We start from the raw sequence: 26,678 nt of genomic DNA, 5'->3' as shown, positions 1-26,678 counted from the left end.
ACTGGTTGCCCCGCCCTACAATTAATTGAGATGTCAGGACAACACAGCTCATTGGATGCCCAGGCAGGATTTCCCAACCATCTAGACCAGGGGTGGGCAAACTTTTTGGCCCGAGGGCCACATCAGGGTTGCGACACTGTATGGAGGGCCGAGTAGGGAAGGCTGTGTTTCCCCAAATAACCTAGCCCCGCCCCCTATCTGCCCCCTCCCACTTCCCGCCCCCTGGCTGCCCCCCTCAGAACCTCCCACTCATCCAACCCCCCCCTGCTCCTTGTTCCCTGACCACCCCGTCTCGGACCCCCCGCCTCTAATGGCCCCCCAGGACTCCACCCCCTATCCAACCCCCCACCCCCGCTCCCTGCCCCCTGACTGCCCCAACCCCTATCCACCCCCCGACAGTCCCCCTGGGACTCCCACGTCTATCCAACCCCCCCCCAGCCTCCACCCCATCCAACCTCCCTCTGCTCCTTGTCCCCTGACTGCCCCCCCAGGATCCTCACCCCCTTACCCAACCCTGCCCTTACTGGGCCGCTCAGAGCGGCAGGAGCTCGGAGCCACGTGGCTCGGCCAGAGCCAGCCACGCCGCCCAGAGAGCTGGCAGCACAGCGAGCTGAGGCTGTGGGGGAGGGGGACCAGCAGGGGAGGGGCCGGGGCGCCTCCCCGGCCGGGAGCTCAGGGACCGGGCACGACGGTCCTGCGGGCTGGATGTGGCCCAGGAGCCATAGTTCGCCCACCTTTGGTCTAGACGCATCCTTCAGCTGGGATTCCAGATCCAGCACCATCAAAGGACAAGGCTTAGAGAAAGCTCTGCCTTTAAACAATTAATTAGCGATTCAGAGTGATGAAACTGAACGGAGTGATCAAGCAGGTCTCAACGTTAAGGCAAAAACACAAAGAAAATTCAGAGAAAAAAGTAGATCATTGCCGGACAAGAAATAGAGGGTGAAATCCAGGCCCCATTGAAGTCAATGGCAAAATTCACTTTGACTTCATGGGAGCCAGGATTCCACCCTGAATCTCGCAGGACTAAAAGAACGAAAAGCCATTTTCCTCCAGCCTCCTCCTGCCCCCATTACATTTCTGACTCAGTGCAGTTATTAAAGCCCAATATTTCTCTGAAGCAGCTCAACAGCACCACATTTCTTGTAAGTTTGATTTTCTCCACTTCACATTTCTGCGGTGAAATCAAAAAGGCCTGTATTTAAAGTGAAAAATGAAACCATCACATCACAAAACATTCACTCTCTCCCCCTGTCATTACCCTCTCATCTAGAATAAACTTGTCCATTCTTCTGTCATTTTTTCTTTCTAATTCATATAATCATCAATTTATTTCTTGACACAGTCATTTCTGGCACATACTTGTTCTCTAATCCTTTTATAGAAATCCCCTGAAGAACTGATTCTAATCCTAATTGACTGGTTCCAAACCCTTTCACCTCATATGAAGCCACGCCAATATTGTCGATCTTGTGACCCTGTCTCCTGTAACAACAGCTAGATAGCTCAAGTCTATCCAAAAGGGAACCCTGTCATACTCACTTACATTTCACAATGCACACAAATCACATCAGTTCAAAAGTGGGAACAGTGCATCAAACAAAATCTGCTGTGATCAACATCCAGTCGAAAGTAATGAGTGAAAATGGTAAAGAAGTTATTACAACAAACCAGCATTAAATTGAATCATTTTTCTTCATTAGACTGTGTTGCGATTATCCACTTTTAGCATGTTTGTGGTAAGTAGACTTTAAACAGGCTGGTTCGCTAGACCTCAATAACAATAACTGACCGTGTGTGTGTGTGTGTGTTCATACAAATCACAGCAGCCTTTATGATTTGAACACTGCAGTGGAAAACAAAGAAGGATGCACCTAGCCTTATGACTGCTCGCTACGTAATTACACACTGATAACTGGTCACTGCAGCGGGACAACTTTCAGAGTGAAAACTAAGGTGTAAGCTGCGCTCAGAAGACCCTCTCATATTGAAACTGAGGAGGTTATTTCTCTCCCACTAAGTTGGCAGCAAAACTCCTGCTGACTTCGGTGGGTGCAGGATTGGGTCCTTATTTTTCAGAGTTGAAAGCCTGCAAACCTGCAGGGGTCTGACACACGAGGCTGATTACGTCACTTGAATGCAGAGGAAGATGCTCAGGTACCAGGCCGATCAGAGCAGTACAAGAAACTTAGTAGTATCGAACAGAATGGCCTGAAGGCTCCAGACAGCGAAAATGACTTGTGCTGGCATTAGATGGCTCTGCCTGTTCAGCACCTGTCCAGTGATTTAAAAATACTGAAGAAAACAAATACACATCAGCCACTCTGATTAGGTTACTTTAGTTTGGTCCTCGGCCTGGTCACAAGAGCCATAGCGCATTGCATTCAGATTAGCCTGGTGAGGACATACACTGTTAACCTCTATTGGACCAGTATGAAAACGGAACTGAGCCCAGGGGTGTATGGGGGCAGCAGTGCGCTGTGGAAGGATTAGCCCCACAGAACAAAGAGGCGTGTGTGTATACAGGTGCAGAATTGGTATTGCTGAATGATCAGCTACTTCAACTTACTGGGTCCCATTTAATAGTAAAACACCACCCTAAGGGAGGGAAACTAGCTAACACGCTTCACGGCTAATGCATGTTTGGAAGGAAAAGCCCAGGAGCCAGCAATTCCATCCTTTAGGTCACCTGTGGTTTTAGCTCACTTGACTCCCATTATCTTTTGTGCTGCTCCCCATCTATCATTTTTCGTGCTGAAATTTCCTTTCTCACAGCCTCTTGTGATTAAGTGCTTCCCTTTTCCAAGTTTCTGTTTCCCAAAAGGATGCACTAGGGACTGGCAAAATCTCAGCTTGCTGCAACTCCTGTTGATACGATTCTTTCCTAACCAGCAAAGAGAATTCACTGAACGTGTATTCTTTTAAGTGTTCAAGGTGTTACCCTGTCCTCTCAATAAGGGAGTGGGACTTTGGAAAACAAGCCTTGCCACTGCATGCTGTGATTAACTTTGTAAGGGCCACGGCTTTGAATCAGATACTGCATGAACGCTGGTCTCAAGAGAGTGAAAACATCCTCTAGAGAGTTAAAAGAACCCCCCAAAATCTTGGCTGCAGGAATGTAGAGTCACACCAGTTAGGCCATTCTGAGTTTGGATGGTAATTCGGAGCCAACATTCCCTCCCTAACTCATATTGTTATGAAAGTAATAAGTCCTGTGAAACCATGACTTGGGGCCCAGAACCATCTTCCTTACTCTCATTGAGGCACTGATTAAGTCAGCGGGAGCCTTGTCCAAGTAGAGGACAGAGGATCGGGCTCCAAAGGATAAATCTTGAGCTTAGATTTCTTTTGCTGACACTCTGCATGGCTCTTGTTGCCTCCTAGCCAATCATTAAGGCTGCGATTCTTTCACAGAGGTTGCAGAAAGTCATGGAATCTGAATTCCACAACCTCCGTGACTTCCGCAGCGGTTGGTGTGGCTGACTTCAGGGCCGCCCGAGCAGCTGGCCCCAAGACCAGCTGCTTGGTCGCCCCAAGGCCAGCCACACCGGCCGCTGCTGGAGCGACCAGGGTCAGCTGCTCCGGCGGTCCCCAGTACCAGCCGCACTGGCCGCTGCTCAGGCGGCCCCGGGCATTTGGCTCTGGGATCCACCAGAACAGCAGCCGGTGTGGCTGGCTCCAGGGAGTGCCAGAGCAGTGGTCCTGTGGGTGTCCTGGGGAACCACCAGAGCAGCCGTGGTCCCAGGGGGACTGCAGCAGCAGCCCCAGGGGTGCCCAGAGGCCTTCCGGAGAGCGGTCCCTGGGAGCAGCAGCCAGGAAGCAGTCAATCCTCTACTCCAGAGCAAGCCCTCCTCCCAGCAGGGGTCCCCCGGAGCAGTGGGGCCCCAGAAGTAGAAATTTAGTCAGGGGTATTTTTGGTAAATCTCATGAATAGGTCATGGGCCATGACTAAATCTTAGCCTTACCCATCATACAAATACACTGTTCAGAAAATTTTCAAAATGGCTCAGAAGTGCTTTTGTGAAGTGACTGTAACATAGGGGATTAAAATGAAGGGGAATCTTTTGCTTCAGTTCAATCGAACTGCAACGTTTTCAAGACACTGGGACAGGTCCCTCAGCTGGTGCAAACCAGTGTAGCTCCATTGGTTTCAAAGCACTACGCCAATTTATACTGGCCAAGAGTCCAGCTCACTCTGTTCGATATATTTCTATCCATCTGAAATTTCCATAGAAGCATGCTATTATCGTTACTTGTAGATATCAAAGTAGCAGTGCATTTTCAAGGGGTATTTAAACTTCAGTATGTCATCAGTACATGAGGCTACTTGCGTAAGTAATTCCTTTCCAATGTGAGTAAGGGGTTCAGAATCTTAGCCTTAGCAACTTTGCAGATGGCATCCTTTTCAAATGACATGTTTTTGTTGCTGCTGTTAGCTTTCTGCACATACAGAACACCCCCTCCATACCCAGAGAACACCTACAGGGGTGACGAGCTGCTGTTGGATTTTGCTACAATTGTACAATTTAAAACCAGGTCATTTTCTTTTAAAAGAGTTGCGGAAAAAAACACCCTCCCTTTTTACCAGTCTCGGTTAAAGTGGATTCATGCATCCAAATCAAAGTTTTATATTAACTCCTGGGCTAGATCCTACATGGATTTACATCCATGTAGGTTGTTTGGCTTCAGTAGAGCTATGCAAAATTACATCAGCGGAGCATCTGGCCCCTGATTTATGAGGGAAGCACTAACATACCCTTAACTATAGTACTGCAAGTGGCAGTATTCTTCCAGTACCATGGCATGGGGCACTGTAGCTGTCTGTTACTCCCAAAGGAGCTCAACAAGAATCATGACGAACAAAGGTTGGGTAGCTCAGTTACTTAGAGGTTCAATTACTTAAAACAAAGAAACAACAAAAAAAAGACAAAAATGCAAAATTATTCCACTGCTGGTGGTCACATACATCCACCTGTCATCCATAAAATCTGGAAAACTCTATTCCTACAGTTGAGAGAGGACAATTAATTGGTATTTTGCCTACCTCCTCCATGCAAACTGCAGGAAATTTCTCCTTACTGTGTGCTGTGTGTATACACAAAGTCAAAGGGGGCCAATTTTTGAGACAGTGGTGTAAAATGAATCATGTTCACTCTGTGGATTAGAGCCCCCATTCTGCATGAGGATATGCTAGCACAGACCCTGGGCTCAGGAGATTCCTCTCAAGCTGAAAAGATTTTGCACAGGTGTAGGGGTTCCTGCTAGCAGAAGTCCCCCCCCAGAAATAGAGCCCAGATCTGTGGCAAAAGCAAAATTGAAATGGGGGCCGATAAGAATGGGCATTGGTAGCGAGCGAGACGAGCAGGTTGAACTAACCTTGCAGGCAATTATCTGGTCTTGTATTCTGGCATAGACTATTTATTATAATTTGGAAACAAACATTTTCAGTTGATTACAAATACCAGGATATTGTTATTTTTTAACAGCACAGTGACTGTACCATGTTCTGCAGGCAAGGGACTCTGTAGCCCACAAAATAACCAATCTGAATCTTGTACGTGTCAGTGAATGGGGGCAAGGTATGAGGCAGTGTGATGCATGCATGCAAGTGAGAGAGAGATTGCGAGAGAACAGCCAGCAGAGAGACAGGACCCCATGCTGGCCCAGGAGTCTGTACTAGTGTATCTTGAAGCAGGATTGTTGTCATTGTGGGCAGTCAGAGGGAATCCAAAAAGGGGACACAAGAGTATGCAAGGAGATGCTTCTCACTTACCATGACTGGACGTGCACACAGGCCAGAGCTGGCCCAACATCCAGTGAGGATATATGCAGCTGCAGTGAGCAGGCTGTTCCTGTAGAAACGCAGGTAGGAAAACTCACCTAGCAATCCAGGGTTGGGAAATCTCCAGGAGTCATTGTATGTTGAATATTGTGGGTGGCTGTATGGACTTCCAGAAAACTCGCTCCCTAAGTAAGGGAAAGAAAAAACAAAACAAATGGTAATTTTGCAATAAAACACACACTGATGAGGCGAGGGGGAAGAAGCAGCTAAATACAGTCTGCAGTCTAGGTGATATCCAGTGCAATTCTTATTGTAGGCTTTACGGTCCACCTGGTTCCCTGGGGAATGGAAATTGGGACACTTGTTAGAAAACAAACTCTAAATCAGTGGATAGAGTTTTCCTTTTGATTTTCCTCTTGATTTTCCTTACGGTCCTCACGCTGGGCCTGATCCAAACTAGTGGGAATCTTTCCAGCTCCTTTTATGTTTCACCAGGATAGGGAACACTAAGGCTAGATGCCCTCAGGAGAAACTCCAGGGGGCTTGGGGTCATGCTGAGCCTCATCCCTGGAATTAAGTTTTCCCCTTACTACATCTGGGTCCCAGTTTGGCCAAGCTGAGGGCAAGAGGTACAGCGTATCTCTTCAGCCAAGCTTTCCAAAAGCTGGAGGAGATGGAGCAGTTAAAGTTCTAGACACACTAGACATGGACACAACCATCTCAGTTTGTTCAAGGAAACTGCCGCCTCTGACTCACGGCATCACCTTTGGCAAGCCTCAGGACCTCTCTCCCTCTCTATAACCAGGATAACGATGCTTATGTCTGTGTAGGGCTTTGAGCTCCAGCCATGCAAAGCATCACGTGAGCTCTTAGCATTACCACATTGTTCAGAATTGTCTCACTGTTACTTCTGCTCTCCCCAGCTGTTTGTTCTGTACACTTCTCATCTCTTGCTTGATACCTAGATTGTAAGTTCTTTGGGGTAGGGACCATCACTTTGTTATGAGTATGTACAGCACCTACCACAATTCAAATAATAATTACTATTATTCTACAATCTGCCAGGAATTATTTTTTTTCTGACACACACACACACGGTCATCAAAACATTAAGGCCATCAGCCACCTGACAAAAGCCAGGAAGAAGTTCAGAAGTGATTCTTGCCAGTCCTAGTATGTTCATCTGAACTGTCTTGTGCTCACATGAGCCAAAACTTTATTGCTGTATCTGTTGGGAGGAGGTCATAGAATCATGGAATATCAGGGTTGGAAGGGACCTCAGGAGGTCATCTAGTCCAATCCCCTGCTCAAAGCAGGACAGATCCCCAATTTTTGCCCCAGATCCCTAAATGGCCCCCTCAAGGATTGAACTCACAACCCTGGGTTTAGCAGGCCAATGCTCAAGCCATTGAGCTATCCCTCCACCTCCATTTTTGGCCTATGTTTGGCTCTGTCTGTGAAGAAACAAAATGGCCGCTGTAGTCAAAGGCTTGACCTAGCCTCTGAGGAATGGTCGCCATTTTGAGTCTTGGTATTCATGGCCAAAATCTTGGCTGTGGAATGGTGGCCGTCTTGGATTCCTGGCCTCCGTGGCTAATGGCTGCCATGTTGGGCTGTGCAATGGCGGCCATCTTGGATTCCTGGCCTACAGAGCTGAGGCCACCATATTGGGCTGTAACCTTTCTAGCACCTTCTGAGTCGTACCCCGGCTCCCTACCCATGTTACCCCTTTCTTCATCTTAGGGTCTGTCTTCCTCTTTTAATGTACAGTTATTTTTAATCTGTCTTTTCGCTTCTCGCGGCATATGCACTGAGACAAGACTTAACTAGAGTATGAAATAAAGCCAGAGAATGCTATGCGTACTTTTCCTCTTTTAGTTGGGTAACACAGCTTGTGGATTTGGGATTTCAGAAGTTATTCCCACTCAAAATGGGGACAAAAAATCAAAAACTCAAAAAAATTCATGAATCAAAAAACCAGAAAAAACCTGCATTCAGGTCAACTGAAAGATTTCATTGCAATCATTTTGAAGCATTTCATTTTGATTTTGATCTTTTTTATTCTAAATTTTTTTTATTATAAATCAACTTAAATTTCAAAACAACAACAACAAAATCCATTTAGAACCAAAACCAGACCTTTTTCATTTCCAAAGTGTCAAAATGAAATGTTTTGACAATTTGAAACTTTTTTCCAAATCGGGAAATTCATCAAAACCACCCCTTTCTCGTAAACAATGTATGTTTCAACAAAATTGACATTTTTCAACAGAAAAACCATTGTCAAAAAATTCCCAACTAGTTCTAGTTGAAATGCCATGTCATTACAGACAGCTCAAAGGAGACCTCTGCTCAATGGGAAGCTACAGTCAGAAAAACAAACAAGATGCATAAGGAACAGGATGGAGAATAATACAAAAAAAATTATACAGTGTCTCAGCTTCATCTGGATAATGTGTTCTGTGCTGGTCACCCCATCTTCAAAAGAATATTCCAGAACTGGAGGGGGCTCAGACAAGGGCAATGAAAATGATGAAGGGCCTGGAAAATAACTTAGGTGAAGAGAGATTGAAAAGATGGGGATTGTTATCTTAGAAAGGAGACAAGGGGGAACATGATAGAAGTCCATAAAAATCGATGACTGATCTAGAGAAAGGAGATAGGCCATTTTTGTTCTCCCTGCCCCTGTAACACAAGAACTAAAGGACTTCCAATGAAAATAAAAGGAGGCAAACACAAATAGATCATGGAATTAGACTGCGGAGCTCACTGTCACAGGATATGGTTGAGGCCAAAAACTTAGCAGTCTTCAAAAAGGAATTGGAGATTTATATGGATACCAGGCGTATCCAAAGCTAAAGGAGTTAATGCTAAAATAAATCACATACATTTTGAAGGAGGATTTAAATTGATCTCTGTTAACTAGGGACTTGGAGAAGACCTACTGTAGGGGCAGATTGTTCCACACCTGCCTAATGCAAGGCTGATTGCACCTTCCTCTGAAGATCTGCTCCAAGCCACTGTCAGAGACAGGATATGGGACTAGATGGACCTCAGGTCTGAGCCAGTCTGGCAATTCCTAGGTCCCTAAGGTTGCTTCTTTAACATTAAAAACTCATAGGATTTTTGTGGTTCCAACAGCTGCTCCAAACTGACGGCTTAAGGCACTTTCACAGGAATAGAAGTGAAAAATAAAGATTCAAACAATTGAATGTCAGATTATTAAACATTACTCCTTAAAGGGCCCAGTACATCTTTACTAGACTTCTGTAAAAGGCTTGGGTGGTTTATTAATTATTATTATTATTACTGCTTCTATTCAACTCTATTAATTACTGTGAGCGACTAGAAATGGAGTTGCTCCCAAATTTCTATTCCTGTTAAAGTGCCTAGCATATATGTTTCCTCTCTGTTCCCTGTCCTGTTGAATGATGAAGGACACGATATACAATACCTGAAGGTTAACTCTGCCTTAATGTTCATTCTTGGTTTGTTTGTTTTTTAAATGAGCTATCTCGAAAAAAGCAAGGAGGCAAAGGATCAATGAGGAACATTGGGAAAATGGTCCTGAGAGTGAAAAGAGGGGAAGGGTTTGGGAAGAGGGAAGGAGATAAAGCAGAAGAGGAAAGAAGTAAGAGCGGGATGAGAGAAGAGCGTTATAAATAAGATGCATTACACTGACTACTCTGTCATAACAAAACATAATGGAGCTTCCCAGTGTCAATATGGGTTATGCATTTAATGTGTGTGACTGAATGATTTATGGGATGGGGAAGAGAGGGGCACCTGTGCTGTCACTGGTGGTGGGTGTAGGTGTCGTGGGTCAGAAAGCCCACTAGGAAGACTTTATGTCGCCCTCTAGTGGTGTCTATTAGCTGACTATTAACAACTACCAATTGCAGTCATTCTCTGGGCTAGAATGACCAAATAGCAAGTGTGAAAAATCGGGACGGGGTGTGTGTAATAGTTGCCTATATAAGACAAAGCTCCCAATATTGGGACAGACTCGATAATATCAGGATGTCTGGTCACCCTAGTCTGGGTTCTATCAGCTAAGGGGCATGCCGGGTCGTTTAACGAGAGGTTCCGGTGTTCTGTGTTTGTGGGCACAGATTTGACACAATACATATCAGAACATGTCAGTCGGGACAACTGTCCTCCAGGTGTTTACACATACATTCCAGTGACAGGGCAGTGCTACAAGGGCTCGACGGAACCAGGACTGTATGTCAGACATGCCTGGTGCTGGTAGGATGAATCGGCAGCTGAAGGGTGGAGGGGCAGCATGCTGTAAGGCTCTGACCATCACCTGATACTGTGGTGTCGTTACCATTTCCCAAGGTGAATTAACATTACCAAAACCCGCTGTATACAGGAAGGGAAGAATCAGGCTGAAAAACAGGAGCCATCTGGAATTTGCAACCCAGGCTCGACTCAACTAAATTCAAACAGCTATTCAGCTTCAGAGAAGGGTCACTTAACGAGCCCCTTTTACAACTGAGTTGCGGGCTCCCTCTCTTTGCAGTTGAGACTGCCTGCTCAACCCAAACGCTGACTATTTTCCTTTGGGTTTCCAGCTTGCTCCAGACTCCCGCTCTAGCTGAGACTAGCACGGACTCCCTCAAAGCATGTGAGACAACAAAATGTTGAGTAACTGTAGGGTGAATGCAGAGCCCTCGTCCCTCCCTCAAGTGCTTAGGGACAGTTCAGCTCCACAGTGTGAGTTACCTCGCAATTGCTTGATCACACGGATACATTGCCTGTGGCGAAGGATTTCTATACCAACCTCTCAGCCTACCTGATGCACGCTATTTACAAAGTTCTTCCCACTGAGCAGACAGACATGCCGAGATTTGTGCACTGAGGTGGTTGCCCTCTTTACTGGTTGAGGAGAGCAACTAGAATAAAAAAACTCAGTTAAAATATTACTTTAAAATAACCAAAACCACCAGGATGGGCGTGGCACAAGGACAGGCCGATGAGATGTCTGGGCCACTCCACCAAACCTCAGCACATCCAGGGAGAGGTCACAAGGCCAGGGTAATGAGATAAATGGGCTGTCACAGCTTCAGGGTAACTGCACCTATATGGGGCATAATGGTCGCTGTGACCCCTCCAGGGCACCCACTTAAAGGTTTCCAGCTCCTATCCATCACCTTTCTTGGGAGGAGACCCTCATCTCACTCCATCCTAACCAGGGGTTTTAACCACACAGCTCCCTGATCTACACTGTAGTAATCCCAGCAAACCAGACTGCCTAAACAAGCCAGCACCTGCACCTTGCCTTCTCTCCAAGGGCTCTGACCAGTGTATTGCAGGCAGGTACAAGTTACCGCACATCTCCTTCTAAGCAAGCATGTTTATCCATAAGGTGAAAGCACTGCAGAGAAAAGATATTAAAACAATTAAAGAACTACATACATGCTAAGAAGCTTACCAGAGCTCACCACAACTCCAACCTTGAGCTCTGGTAAGTTTTAGTCCTTCAAAACCCTGGAGGCTAGTAGGCAATCAGATGTGGGTGATGAATCCCGCTGGCCTGCCTGCAGCCTGAATCAATATGGACACTAACGAAGGTTCTGGGAGTCTGACTGGGGAGGGAGGGGGGCAGGTCTCAAATTCCCGCCGAAAGGTTTTGGGAGAACAAGGATAAGAGGGGGCATCAGACAGCTCAGACCCATATATTCTAATGTAGGACACTACACAGGATGGTTGTTAAACGACTGTACAGGTTTTTGAAGGACATATGCTGGCTCGCTAACAGAATGTTTATTATATGCATAGGTGAAATATGAAATTATGAAAGGTAATGGCTTAAACATTGTCCAGGAAATAAGTCAAAGTTACCCTAATTACACTCACTGATAAGAACATAAGAACGGTCATACTGGGTTAGGCCAATAGTCCATCTAATGCAATGTCCTGTCTCTGACAGTGACCAGTGCCAGCTGCTTCTAGCGGTGGGAAGTTTAGGGACACCCAGAGCATGGGGTTGTGTCCCTGACCATCTTGGTAATAGCCATTGGTGGATCTATCCTGCATGAACTTAGCTAATTATTTCGTGAACCCAGTTATGTTTTTGGCTTTCACAACATCCCCTGGCAATGCGTTCCACAGGTTGACTATGCATTGTGTGAAGAAATATTTCCTTCTGTTTATTTTAAACCTTCTGCCTGTTAATTTCATTGGGTGACCCCGGTTCTTGTGTTATGTGAAAGGGTAAATAACACTCCCCTATTCACTTTCTCCACACCAGTCATGATTTTGTACATCTATCGTACATCCCCCGCCCCCCGTTAGTCTTCTCTTTTCTAAAACAAACAAGTCCCAGTCTTCTCAATCTCTCCTCATATGGATGTTGTTCCATACTGCTAGTCATTTTCATTGCCCTTCTCTGCACTTTTTCCAATTCTAATATCTCTTCTTTGGGACAGAGAGACCAGAACTGTATGCAGTATTCAAGGTGTGGATGTACCGTGGTATCTTCAGCAGGAACTGGTGACAAATATGGCAATTTCCTGCAATATCCTTGAAAGACCTAATTATATCAAGTTTATGTATTATTGGGGACTGGAATTGTATGTAGCCTCCCTGGGGGTGGGGGGCAGGAGAGATGTGACAGACGTGAGACCTGGGAGTTCAAAAGACTATACTGAACCTGTGCCAGACAAGTATAGACTTTTGGGACATTAAGTGGATTTCCTGGGGAATCCCTAGGCAGAGGTTAATGCAAGCTACCCAACTCTGGTCATACAAAAACCCAGCCTTTTGAAGCTAGCCCTGAGAACAGGGTTATTGTCTGCTCTTTACCTGTTCAGAAGGCCAAGATCAAAAGCCCAAGCTGTACAAAGAAATGGCTGATTTGCCCAGCTTTTGTACTGGTTCTGGATCTAAGACAGATGAACTTATAACCATGGGGAAAACCCAGTTGTGGGGTTTGAAGGACTAAAGCCTACCAGAGCTCTGGTAAACATTTTGGCAAGGGTGTAGGAACTTTTACCGGTTTCATGTTTTCTCTGTAATGCTTTTACCCTTGAATCAATACACTAAGGAGGAGATGTGTGATAACTGTGGGCACTACCCTGGTCAGGGCCTTTGGAGAGAAAGCAAAGCACAGGCACTGGGGTTTTTAGGCAGCCTGGTTTGCTGTGGATATCCAGGGTAGATTAGGGAGCTGTGCAGCCTTAAAACTCCTGGTCAGGAGGGAGTGAGACTCGGGTCTCCACCCAAGAGAGGTGATGGTTGGGAGCCAGAAACAGTTAAAAGGGCTCCCTCAAGCAACCACGGAGGGGGAATATAGATGCAGTTACCCTGAAACTGTGGCATATATTGTGGCAGTGGCGGGATGTAGGACAGTGTGAATTGCCATATCTGTCCCATGGACCATTCCACCAGTTCCCAGCCTATCATTTAGCATGGCACAAGGAGAGCGCAGTGAGCTGTATGGCTCACTCCACAGGTTCCCATCCCACCCATCAGGAGCTCTCACCCAGACCCCCCCACCCCCAACACGGCATCCAGAATCTGAATGAGAACTCGAGCCTCACTCTTCCAAGTGTGAGCCAACAACCCCAATCCCGAGCACGGCTGCACCATGCAGCCATCCTGAGTGTGCCTTGCATCCTCCTCCAGCAAAATGTGCAACAATTGACTTCTCAGAGGACCTCTCTCATCACGCTGAGGCTTGTCAAAGAGACCAGACAGCAGAACTGGCTAGGATTCCCATGCATTGTAGTCTGGATCTTGTGCGTTCCCCATCCCCTCCTAGCTAGCAGCTCAGGAAGACCCAGCTCTCCCCGTTCTTGTGCTATGCATGCTACTGAGCAGGTGGCTCTGCTTTTGAAATAATCAGCCGTGCTCCTGCATGAGCATCAGTAGAAACAAGCCAACGTTTCATTGCTTGATTCTTTCCTCACTCTCTCTCCTCGCCCCTCCCCAGCCTCTGCTCCCCTCCCCCCTCTGTGTACACATCTCTGGGCCTCTCTGGGGGACGCTCTGGTGCCTGACAGGCTGAGGCTTCCAATGCTCTGTTTTTTATGCCTCAGTGGTCAGGGTGTCAGGCTCCTGCAGTACAGACCAGCCAAGAGCTCAAGGAGTCACTGAACACCATCAGTTCAGTGACAGTACCACTTGCTTCATCCCACATACTCTGCATATCCATCAGACGGGGGGGAAGGGGAGAGAGATAAAGGAGAAAAAAAGGAAGTGGGAGAAAAGCCACCAGCCCTGTTATTACCATCGCAGGCCTTGGACAGACAAATGGTGCAGGAGTACAGTGAAACTAAACGAGATGAATGACACTGCACGAGTGCCTTGTGATTTCCACCCGATAGTCCAGGACCCATCAGATATACTTCTTGACAGCACTGTTTAATGATCAACCCCGGACAAAAGAAATACTATGCATCAACTCCCCAGGGATATATTTGTGTGTGAGCACGTGTGCACACGTGCATTGGGGAGGAGGGGACTGTGATTTGATCCATTGTTCCTTCATGCCTAACAGCAAGGGCCTTCATTAAGACTGCCCCTCTTTAAAGCAATCATCTCTCACTGCATCACTGTAGGAAAGCTTTGACTTCTACAGCCACCAAACCAAAAAGGTACTGAGGCAAAGGCTTCCATTGCCTTTGTACTTCCTTGTGGCTCGTGTAGAAGATCCTTTTAAACGTTGCCATAAATGGGTTCAATGTTTCATGCCATTACTGTTAATATAAGATCAAGATTCCACCAGCCTCACTAGCCAGATAGTCCCTCACCCTGTAAAGAGTCCGATTTAAGTCAAAGGGCTTACTCACCAGCTAAACTACTACTTAGGAGGTAAAATCTATCCCAGAGTAATTAGAGATGGAGAAACAAAATCTCCTGAGCATATTTAGCACCTGTTTCTGTTTGTGCATTTGTCACAAACACACTGGAGTTTTGAAGAATATGATCTTTGGGGATCACTATTGAACAAATAATCTGTACAAACACTTTTTGACTATGGCGTATTACTGACAGCTACATGTAAACAGTGTCACCAACTCTAGTCTTGTAATATTTGGTGTTTTTTCTTAAAGCCCCAGCTCCTGGAGTCATTTGAATGCATGAGACTCTCAGCTTTCATTCAAAAAGCCCGTTTCCAGCCCCCAAGGTTATGGAGAAAAACTCAGACATGTGAACTACAATCACAAAGCAAATAAAAAGCACTCACAATGTATTTTTTTTAATCTCATGAGTTTTGGGGGCCTAACTCATGATTTTTGAACTGGGATGTTGGCAGTACTGTTTGCAACACACTCCATGCGGAAATTCACCCCTGAGCAGAGAGCAAGCCAAGGTTTATGGACCACTCAAGTCCCATCTAAGCCCTCAACAGTGTGACTTTAGTGGTGTCCAGGCCTTGTGCTGGTTTTCTACACAGGGGAGAGTTTCACCCTACTTGCGCTGTTTGGCCAGACCCATGGGGCATCTGGAACCAGATTCTGATCTCTTATTACACCAATGGAAACCCAGAGTGACTTCACTGACTTCAACAGAGCTATTCCAGATTTACACTACCGTGGCTGAGATCAGGAACCCCTGATACTGTTTCTGTCCCTTGACTGAGTAAATGACATGTTATAAACCCGGGTGCCCAACCCACGGGCCGAACAAGGCCCACCAGAGCATTTCATAACGCCCGTGACCTGCTTCAACATAATAAACTAATGGCTGATTCATTAGTGTTTTGTCATCATGTTTATATCATTATACTTTACCCAAGTGTTTCAATAGACAATACAGTACATAGAAACAACCTATCTAAATACATATGAAACAAGCTGAAGTTAAAATATAAATCAATACAAGTGACCTTAAATCTTATTAAAATCTGTAGAATCTGTGTGGCCCACACAAGGCTGTGCTTGGGTTTATGTGGCAATGCGGTTGGACACCACTGTTATAAACAGAGGAAGTGCTGAATCTCTCCAGGAGAGGGCAGAGAAGCACTTCAGGGACAAAAAGAGGAGAGAAGCAGGCCAAGGGTATATTAAAACATTTAAAATCTTGCTTCTGCCCAAGAACAGGCATTATACTGGGCTAGATGAACCCTAGATTTAAAAATAGCCAAGTCACTTCTTGATGGCAGCAGAAAGTTATAAACCAGATTTACCACCTGTCTAGCATACTTTGCATTCAATTTTCTGCTGTCTCTTTCAAACCACATTATTGCCCATGAGTGTATACACCCAGCACTAGTCTCTAAATTTGCCAACAGACACTTGTTTCGCTGAGTGGCCTGAATTAACTGAGTGCCGGGCTCTGGCAGGGGTGGATTTGGGGAATGGCTGCATTTCTCCCACCCCAGAGTAAGTCCACTTACTCTGTCATCTATCTGCCAAGTGCACAGATTGGATCCTCAGTTGTCATGCTGCCGTTCAACCAGCGGCTCGCCACAGTGTTTGTGAAGGGTGAGGTCACGTTTGGTTCCTTGCCATGGGGTGATAGGGAATGCTATGCATTGCATGTCCTCTTCCCATACTATACATAACACTTTTATATACCTATATCTGCCAAATTCATCCACTGAAATTATTAATCCCCATTTTCTGCTCTCTACCACCATTCATCAGAGTCATTTAGCATGTATGTGTGAGAGAGAGATACAGGGGATGGGGAACGTGCAGCTTTAAGCTTCCCTCTCCAATGGCATACACAAACCCCGTTTCACATATTTGCCAAGCGCATTTGCTCAGTTCACTCATCTTAGCTCCTGCCACCAATCACCATTCACCACAGCCCTTTGCCGAGAACCAGCCATGTCCTGGGAAGAACGCACTCAGAGTACAGGGAGCGTGCTTGTGTGCCTGGTGTTGTGCTAGTGAGCCAGCCCTGGCGAATTAATAATAGTGAGCAGCACCCGATCATCAACCAACGTTGGGGGAGATTCACCCCATGCAGGAGCCAGCACAAACTCCCACTTAAAACCTGTTCTGAGGGGTTCACAAGCCCAGTCCCGGCCCTCTGCCCAGGGTGAATTGCACCCCGAATGAATAGAGGAGATAGTCACCAGAGCAGAAGAGGAAGAACACAGTCGCCTGGCTCTGTGCAGGGCTAGGTTCTGTGCAGAGAGAGCCCTGCCACGGGCAATACCAGCCCAGCTTTGGCGTCACAGCCTGGCCACTGGAAGCCCACGTTGAACTGCCGCAGAGAAACGGCAGATTTCTGGAACTAGTTGAGTGGGAAAGGCAGGAAGGTAGGGATTGGGGGATGCAGGTTAGGCCCAGAGGCTGTGGTGGATGTCCTTGTCTAATCTCAGGAGGGAATGGAAGGAAGGTCAGGGCATCCGGAGGACAGTGGGGCTCAGCTGTGGATGGATGGATGGATGGATGGATGGATGGATGGATGGATGGATGGATGGATGGATGGATGGGATTTTTCTTCTGAGAGGGAAGATGGTGCTCTTGCTGCTGCAGCAGTGGATGGTGCTACCACAGGACTCCGGAGGAGGATGGGGAGCATGAATGTTGTCCCAGGGGTGGCCAAAACAAGTGGTATTACTGTGGCTGGAGGAACACACCACACTGAGCTGGTGACTGTGACTTGAAGCGTCTCCCAGAGAACATATATGGGAGATGTGGCGAAAGAGGTGGACGGGTCTACTAGCAGGGGAAAGGAATGCTTGAGGTTCCCACAGTGCCGACTCAGCCACCCTGCACCAGCTATCGGCAGCTGTCACGCCGCAGCCAGGACCTGGAGAGCAATAGCAAAGCATAGCATCATGGGCATGAGGCTATTTTGCTATTGCCAGCAGTGACCACCCATATGCAATTTGTCTGGGATGAAGGCAGATCATTACGTGGAGCTCTGACCCCTCTTGTCCATGTCGAACACTGCAGTAGTAAGGCAGGCTCAGAAACAACAGGGCAAGCTGCAGCACGGCTCAGATAGAGATGGGCTTCTCTATGCATTGAGCCAGTGGGTCAGGGAAAGCGTAATCAGTGTGAAGCAGACTCACAGGCCCTGGGCACACCCACAGTTACCCACAGGAGACCCAGGGTTGTCATCACCCAGCAGACCCTTCATAAGAGCATCAGGAGAGACCACAAATACCTCCATGCATCCCAGACCCTTGTGTAGACCAAGAGAAAGAGGCTGGTGCTTGACCTTCCACCCTCCCCATGTGTGGAGCAAAGGGCTCTTCACCCTCACCTGGGTTTGTAGCCTCAGAAAATGGGCAGAATGTGAAGGCTGCTTCCTCTATGGCTCCTTTTCATGCATTTCCTCTTTGCTGTGGCTGCTAATGTATGTTTCCCTTCCCATTCCACCTCTCAGCTGACCCAACAAAAAGATTTCCAAGTGGCGGTGGGGGCTCTGGGGTGGAAATCATTTCACATACTTGTTTTCATGCTGGCATTAGCAATGGTTCTGAATTCCACCAATCTTCTGGGGAATTACAAACTTGCTGACGGAAATGTTCACAAATACATCACAGATTTCATGAACAGAGGTGTGTTTTTCCGAAAGGACAGTTTTCAGTCTGAAGATGCTGTTTTTTAAAAATCAAAGCTTTCCATGGGAATGCACGGATTTTGACAAAATACTCCTTTTGGGGGAAAATATCAAGGTGAAATGTTTCCAGTGATGTCGAAACAGAAGATTCTGATTTTTTGTTGTGAAATTAATTTACTCTTATAGTATGAAAAAAATGTTAAAAGCCAAAATTGAAAAGTTTTGATTTATCTGATCAACTGTTTCAATTTTATTGCCATGAAACATTTTTAAAAAATTGTTTCGGGTCAATCAAAAGTTCATTTAATGGGAAATTTCAAAATTCAAATGTTTTGCTCTGATTAGAATGAAAACTAATTTCAAAATCCCAGAATTTCCTGTGAAATGGAGATTCCAGATCCCACAGAACTCTAACCATGAATACGAGCAAAGTGGATCGGGGGCTTATTCACAAGCATGCATGCAAATTCTTTCTTGCTGTCTTTGCTCAGTACCAGCGCATGTGCATCTAGAATGGAAGGAGAGAGCCAACGAGCCAGTCAAGGTGCATTGCCACACCTCCACCATTATTTTAACTCCAGATTCTTTTCTTCTCTCAGGGCCTGATCCAAAGCTCATTGAGGCGAATGGAAGCCCTTCCATTGACTTCAAAGGGTTTTGGATCAGGCCCCAGTGCCTTTATGACTCTCCCGTGAATATATTCACATGTGCTCCTTCTATTGCTATTCAGTCTGGCCACATATTAATTACCGATTCCAAATCCCTTTAAGATATTTTCAGTTGCAGCCCATACAGTTCTTGTCCATGAGTCTGTCACCTGCTCTCATAGATGTATCCACCGTCTCCGTCACCCGCAGATTGTAAATCTCAGCTGAGCTCCCTTTTGAATTTCCTCTTTTGTAGTGAATGCACATTGAATTGTGTACACACACACACACACACTATGATTAACATTAATGGGAGTTACAGTTACACATCAATAGGAGAACAGCTTTCCTAACCTCTCCATATGGCTATAACCCCTGAGGCCCTTTCTCATCAGACTTGTCCTTGCCTGTATGTTTTCCAATTCTAATTAGCGATATCCTTTTGCCATCTCCGCTCCAGGTTTACAATATTCTTCTTTAGCCCTTCAAGTCGACAGATTAACACCACAAAATGTCCAATAAATTCAACCACTGAAGGAAGAAGAACAGAAGGTTGTGGGGAAAAAATAGCCTTCTGGCCAAGAATAACAGTACACTGTCCACTTTGTATTGGACTCTGGGGTAAATTAGAGAATTATCCACTGCACTCACATCTGAAGCAGGCCTCTGTAGATTAATTGTGATTTCCTTTTCCATTCCAACCCCTCCTGACAAGGGCTACAGGTGTCTCTCTCTCGCTCTCTTTTTTTTTTTTTTTTTTTCTGGTGGTGAAGGAACTACAGTAACTTTCTTAAATTAACAGTCTCATGACTTTTTATTTGCTTTCTAACGTTTTCTTTTGTGGAAGTAATCATATGGGCCATAAATTTCTTCAGCAAATTCCAATAACAATCATTATCCAGGGAGTTAAGATATGCTTGACTGCATGGAGAACAGGGCTAAATACTGCACTTAGCAACCCAAATGTACTGCAGCAGCTTGCATATTACCATTATGACAGAGCTGTTAAATGCACACAACTTTAAAATCTGTTATCAAAAAAAAGTCTTGTGTGGAACAGGACTGTATGTCAAATACCATGAAAGTTTCAAGTGTAACCCAAAGGACAGTCAGGGCAGTTCCCTTTACCAGTATTTCAGAAGATCAGTTATGAGATAAGCAATATCGCTATTTTAATTTGGCCAGTTATACTCCAGGTAGCGTTTAGGATACAGGCATCTTGACAACAAACATGATGCCAGTGAGAAAAGAGAGAATATACCCGTGTAATCCCACAGGGAACAGTGCATTCATTTTTTCTCAGTGTAACTAATCCTCCTTACTACCATAAACTGTCATTGAAGTCCAGGGTGAGAGAGCGTAGAGGGAGGAGGAAACAGAAAAGCACTGTCTTTAGTTGCGTCCGATGAAGTGAGCTGTAGCTCACGAAAGCTTATGCTCAAATAAATTTGTTAGTCTCTAAGGTGCCACAAGTACTCCTTTTCTTTTTATGGATACAGACTAACACGGCTGCTATTCTGAAACCTGTCTTTAGGACAACACCCTTCATTCTCAACAGCATTCACCTTCTAGAAAGACTTGCTGCTTCTGCATTCATCACCCCTATTGACTATTTTAGAAAGACAGCAGAAGCTCAGAGGAGGCTACAGGTAACAAACACCGAGACCACCACTAATCTGCCATGGTTGCTGCTGGGCCAAGTGTCCTTGCAAACTCCCACAGGAGCTCAGGCCCGTCGCAAAACCTCCCCCACCACCTCCCGCTCCGAGTGAAAGGCGCGCTTCTTCCACTTGCCTTCCCTAAGCCAAAACTCAGCAGCATGTACGTGCTAAAAACCCGACCAAAACAAAACACTCCGTTGCACACATGGTTCTCCTCTGGAACCACATGTGACAGATATTAGTCACCTTACTTTATGAGCTCCGTCCAGCAGTGCATTTACTACATTGATGAGGGGGTTATGAGGACCTGTATAGCCGTCTACACATAGCTATACTGGTACCAGCAAACCTTCATAGTGCAGACACAGTACCAACACGTTCTTTTGCCACTGTATCTTATACCTGTTCCCAAACAAAATAAGCTATACTAGTGTAACGTTTTAGGGACTGCCCAGACCAGTAAGGGGTCCTGCCACTGCCTGCCCTGCAGGCCTGGAGTCCTTTGTGCTGTGAAGCTATGGTTCAGTTCCCTGACACCAGTAGCTTGTCCACAAGCACGAAGGGACTCTTCTGCCAATATAACTGCATCTCCACTGGGGCTTTTGCTGGCATACCTGTGTTAGTTAGCAGTGCAATTTTTTCACATCCCTAACCAATGCAGCTATGCCAGCAAAACTCTGAAGTGTAGAACAGGCCATAGAATAGAAGATTTTTACCTCGACAGCAATTATGATATTTGTGAGTGACACGTTTTGCCTCTCCAATTTGGTTCCAAAATGACGTTAGGACAAAATAATGTGCCTGGTTGCTCACAGCGAGAATACCAGAATTATAACTGGATTTGGAAGAGATGGAAACTCTCATGCTTCAGGCCATAAACCACCACTAAATGATAGGAGTCAGGAAGAAAACTTTCCTTATGGCAGGCTATCAGATTACTGCTGATGGACCCGTGGTCTGATCCATTCTGATAGTTTGTATGGCAGCATGATTCATTACAAGGTAAAACAGCAACTTCCATTACAACATTGGAAATGGATTCATTGATCTTATAGGCCTTAATCTGTTCCCATTTAAGTAAAAAGCAAAGTTATATTTGACTTCAGGGGGAGTACAATTATGCCCAAATGGGCAACGTTATGATCTCAGTCACTATAAAAACAACGATGAGTCCGATGGCACCTTCAAGAGTAAAAGATTTATTTGGGCATAAGCTTTCATGGGTAAAAACCCCACTTCTTCAGATGAAGGCGGCCTTCTCTTCATGTGCCAATATATATTTATACCTGTATCTGTAATTTTCACTCCATGCATCTGAAGAAGTGGGTTTTTTACCCACAAAAGCTTATGCCCAAATAAATCTGATAGTCTTTAAGGTGCCACCGGACTCCTCATTGTTTTTGTGGATACAGACTAACGCGGCTATCCCTCTGATACTCAGTTACTATAGGTAGGTATGGATTAACTCTATGGATTTGAGCAGAGTAAGTGAGTTTTCTGGGCTTGTCCACATGGCACTGCCAAAGTGCACTAGAGAGGTGCAATTTGTAAAGCGCATTACGGTACTATGCTCTATCTGCCCCTGCTGCCAAGCCTTAAAAGATACCTAGTTCGCATTAGCATAGTGCCTCTGGCACACTTGATCACTCCGTGTAGACAAGCCTTGTGTGTCCAACAGATCCCTGATGACTTTTGCACATGATGGACTCTGATTCCCCACTGCTACTCCAGTTTTACTCCAGTGTAACTCCGTTTATTTCAAGAGTGCCACACTAACACAGATAAGAAGTAAGAAACGGGGAAGCAGGCACAAGTCATTTTCTGGACAAAGTTCTCTCCGATATGTACCATGGACGTCAGTCACATATTCAGTACCTCTTCACGTGCGATACTGCCATTGATGTCAGCGGCGGTTTGGGGAGCAGAACAAGTGCAGATTTCTATATTACAGATGGGAGATGTGCAGAATACACTGGAGAGAAGAGTTTTGTCCAGCCGATGGGCACAGTCTCATACTTTTGGAAAGCCATTCCTCTTACTGGAGTCAGAGAAATATTCTGAAGGCATTAATCTAAAGGTGAGATACAGTGCACTGGGCCTGATCCAAAGCCCAATTAACCCAATGGAAAGACTCCCAGTGACTTCAGTGGGCTTTGAATCAGGCTCTTAATTAACTAACTACTAGAGCTGGGTGGGAAATGATTTTCCCAGCCCTTGAATATCTGTGAGAGTTCAAAATGTTTTTCTGTCTCAACTCAGGATGAAAAATCAAAATCTTGAAAATATTCACAAACCAAAAACTGGAAAAAAGTTCAGTTTGGTCAATGGATATGTTTGGTTTCAAAAATTTGGAAGTGTTGTGTTTTAGGGTTGGCCTTCCTTCTTCTTTTAACCTTTTTTTGTGTCTAATTAGCTTACATTTGAAAACAAAGTCATTTTGAATAAAAAAGGCAATTTTTTTGTTTAAAAAATGTCAAAAGAAACATTTTGACAATTTCCCACCTTGTTTTTTGACATTTTGTTCAAATCAGCAGATTTATCGAAACTGACCTTCATTCACAAACCATTTTCGTGCCAATAAATCAGCATTTTTGATGAAAAAACAATTTTGCTGAAACATTCCCTACCCACTTGAATAGCTATGAACACTCTAACGCATTCCTAAAAGACTCCTTTGATTATGAATAGCAAAACTCAAGTATTTCCATTTGCTCCACATACCTTCCTTTCTTTCCGTAGCAGTAATATAAAATGTTTGGGCCTGACTGTCCTCTCATTTAGTTATACTGATATAATTCCATTTCCTTCAGTGAAGTTCCTTCTGATTTGCACTTACAGCAGAAGAGAATCCAGGCCCTGGAGATTCACACAAGACATATCATTTCACAGAAGTGGAGCGGTAGATGCATTACAGAACTCAATGTATTTTAGAGCCTGTAGGAAAAACTATACTCACTACATTAAAAATGTGCCTCCTGCTTTTATGCAATTGACATAACATTCCCTGACTGAGACTCTACACAGCATTTGCATATAGACCTGTCAAGCGGCAGGCACGAGCCAGTTCTACTATCATGCAGCATGTGGCATTCCTGTAGAAAATCAGTGGGAGCTTTGAGCGCAGACTGACTGCATGATCAGACCCTAAAATATAATTCCCTAGCACCGTCTACGGTCAGTTTCTATCCTCCAATCATAAAAGTCGAGAGAAGAGACCTAACAGACCATCCAGTCGGTCTCTCCACCGATGCAGGATTGTTCCCTATAATATAGCTGGCAGTCATTACTCACTGAATTAAGAGAGGAGTTGCCTGCATGTGGAGGGCAAGATTTGCAACATTTTATTACTATTATTATTATTATTGCAACATTTAAGTTACAAAACACAGCACTCTCACTGAATAAACACATGAATAAATACATTAGGAGAATGCTCCATGTGTTTTATTTTCACTTGATTCAATACAGCCCAGCACCTATTGCCTAAAAGAGATGATTACAAAATGTTAACATTCCCAACTCAAAGGAATGTGGCAAGTGGCTCCTCTTTGGGGTAGCCTGACAAAGAGACACACAAACCCTTGCTCAGGGGTTGGTTTTGGGTTGCACCTGGATCATTTGACTGGGAGCGACTGATTCTGAACCTTAACTCAAAGACATTACAGCCTGGTCCCGGACAGCGTTTAGCATCTTTGACTGAAGTCAAACAAAGTTGAGACTGCTCAGCACCTTGCAGAAGCTACTCAGCACTGTGCATGGTTGAGCCCTTATTGTAAGGTGTAGCAACAATTACGGCAGGTAGAAAAATGAGGGTTAGTTGAAAACAAATTTTATATAGCTATACATGAAGTGGGTTATGAACATCTTCATTTCTGAAAATATGTTGAAATGAAAAAGATTGGAGAAAAAGCATTTTTTTTCAAAATGGATGAAATATTTCATGTTGAAAAAGTGGGGGAAATTCCCACTTTCTCAATTTTTTTAATTCTCTCACTCTTTACCTTTATCCAATGGGGGAGGGAGGGGGAATGAGAAAAACTTATTTATAACTTAATAACTTAAATACTTCTCATTTATTTACTTTTCCCCACTGGAAAAAATTGGACATGAGTTAAAAAGGAAGAGACTGTGGGAAAAGACACTTTCTTGCATTTTTCCCCCACTTCTTACATTTTTTCTTTTTTAGTTTTATCCCCCCCACTTTTGCAGTGGGAAAAGAAGAGAGGAAAGGGAAGTAAAGAAGTGAGGGAAAGGGGCAAAAGAACAAATAGCCCAAACGAAATTTTCTAAACAAAGAAAATTTCATTTAGTTTTGAAAAAAAAATTGCTTGGAAATGGTTTAATCGAACGCAAACAAAGCAAAGGTTTGTAATTAAATGAAAACTGCTCATTTTCTTTCAAAACATGTTAAAAAAAAAGAAAGTCCCACACCAAAATTTTGACCAGCTCTAACAAAGACAGAGCATTGGAGAAGTTACGAATAGAAAGCATCTGGGAAAGAATGGTACAAAGCTGCTCTGAGAATCCCTGGGAGCTGTAAGCTATAATTAGTGTCTGTGCTGTACTTTGAAAAAATGTAAAGTGCTAAACACTAAGTGTTAATGACTGTTATCGCCACTGTAAGCTGTGTTCTGCTTTCACTAACATCCTTAATGCCATATTCTAAAGTACAAATTGTACATAAAAGTTGGCTAAAGTAAAGTACTCCGGAATGCTCATTTTCTCTCCCAACAAGGAAACAACAACCCACTGATGGAAACTAAACCTGCCTTCTCCTCCCTTTACACTAAAATAGTTCAGGTCAATGTTATGGGAAAAGTTCTTAAAAGCACTAAGTGTCTAAGGCCTATTTTCATAAATTCTTTAACTTGGGAGCCCAGGTGCCAATGAAAGTCAGTGGCACTTAGATTTGTAAGTCATTTAGGCACTTTTGAAAATTTTACCCTAAAATTACTGTATGTGCACCTGCAAAGAACTAACAGGCTGCAGGAGGGGTTATTTTCAGAGGTCAATGAAGGTACAACAAGTAGTAACAGAGTAAAATGAAGAGAAGTATAATGCACACAGATTAATGATAACCAGTGTTTATAACCAGTGGTGACTAAGTACATGTGGCCATATATGTCAAAATGCTTCCCCACACCCTTACACACACACACACACACACACACACACACACACGAAGGACAATGCCCCGCCCCCCGCCCACCCTCAGTCAGTGACAATGGGACAGGCCATATTACAGGCTGGGGAGGACCTGGACATCTTACTTGAAGGCTCTGCGATATTTACAGCCAGTCCTTATGGTAGCTGAGGTCAATCCGAGAAAAGTAACCTGCCCAGGTATCACCTGTGAGGTATTTGAGGCAAGACTAAACAAGGAACTAATGGGGATTGTGTAGAAGTCTATGAATATAACGATGGAGGAGGATATACCAAATAACTCAAGTGGCCCTTTACAACTGTGACATCCACCTACCACTACGCATATGCACACATGCATTATATTACACACCATAACAGCCACACTCGCTTCATCATTAAAAGTCAGCATTTGGCCATTTTTACCACACAGAAGGATATGAGAAACCAGTTGTTTACTATTCCAAGACCAGGTCAGATCTGTGGTATTTTGTGTTCCACTGGTTGGCAAATGCATCTCAACACATACATGAAGAAAATTGCAATGTAAGTGTTCCTGTTTGTGCCCATTCCAAGAGATTTCAGGAGAACCAACCCTGCCATCTCCCTTGCTATGTAACACTGAGGTGGCGATATATAGTTTGCTCCCTTTCTTTCCCCCATTCTGTATAGCACTGCACATCCCTGAAATCCAGCTGGTCATTGCTAGCTTCATTTGCAAATTATTTCCTCAATCCATATTTCTCCGACTCACAGAATAATGCTACTGGCCGATACTTTCCCATGGATATGCTCAGAGTTCTCATCTAAGACATAGCTAAGGTACAGTGTATAAACACACACATTCACACACATACACTTTACACAGTTAAGGAAATGTGTCTTTGCTGTCCATACTTTCTATTAATGGCTCATTTATAAAATAGTTTATAAAGGATAAATAATGAATAATATGCATTTTCATAAATG

General features: G+C 44.7%; 1 protein-coding gene across 3 annotated transcripts in view; it reads right to left on the bottom strand.

Moving 5' to 3' along the window:
* PAX5 (paired box 5) overlaps positions 1-26,678 on the bottom strand; it is a 231,019-nt gene that overhangs the window by 10,303 nt on the left and 194,038 nt on the right. For all 3 annotated transcript variants that reach the window (XM_077816513.1, XM_077816515.1, XM_077816514.1), the window contains one exon: positions 5,881-5,967. In XM_077816513.1, the coding sequence (XP_077672639.1) occupies positions 5,881-5,967 (87 nt within the window). The remainder of the gene's footprint in view (positions 1-5,880; positions 5,968-26,678) is intronic.

The sequence above is a fragment of the Eretmochelys imbricata genome, chromosome 5 (assembly GCF_965152235.1).
Source record: "Eretmochelys imbricata isolate rEreImb1 chromosome 5, rEreImb1.hap1, whole genome shotgun sequence".
NCBI classification, from domain to species: Eukaryota; Metazoa; Chordata; order Testudines; family Cheloniidae; genus Eretmochelys; species Eretmochelys imbricata.
The sequence above is the reverse complement of the archived record's forward strand: the minus strand, read 5'-3'. Positions and strand labels throughout refer to the sequence as shown.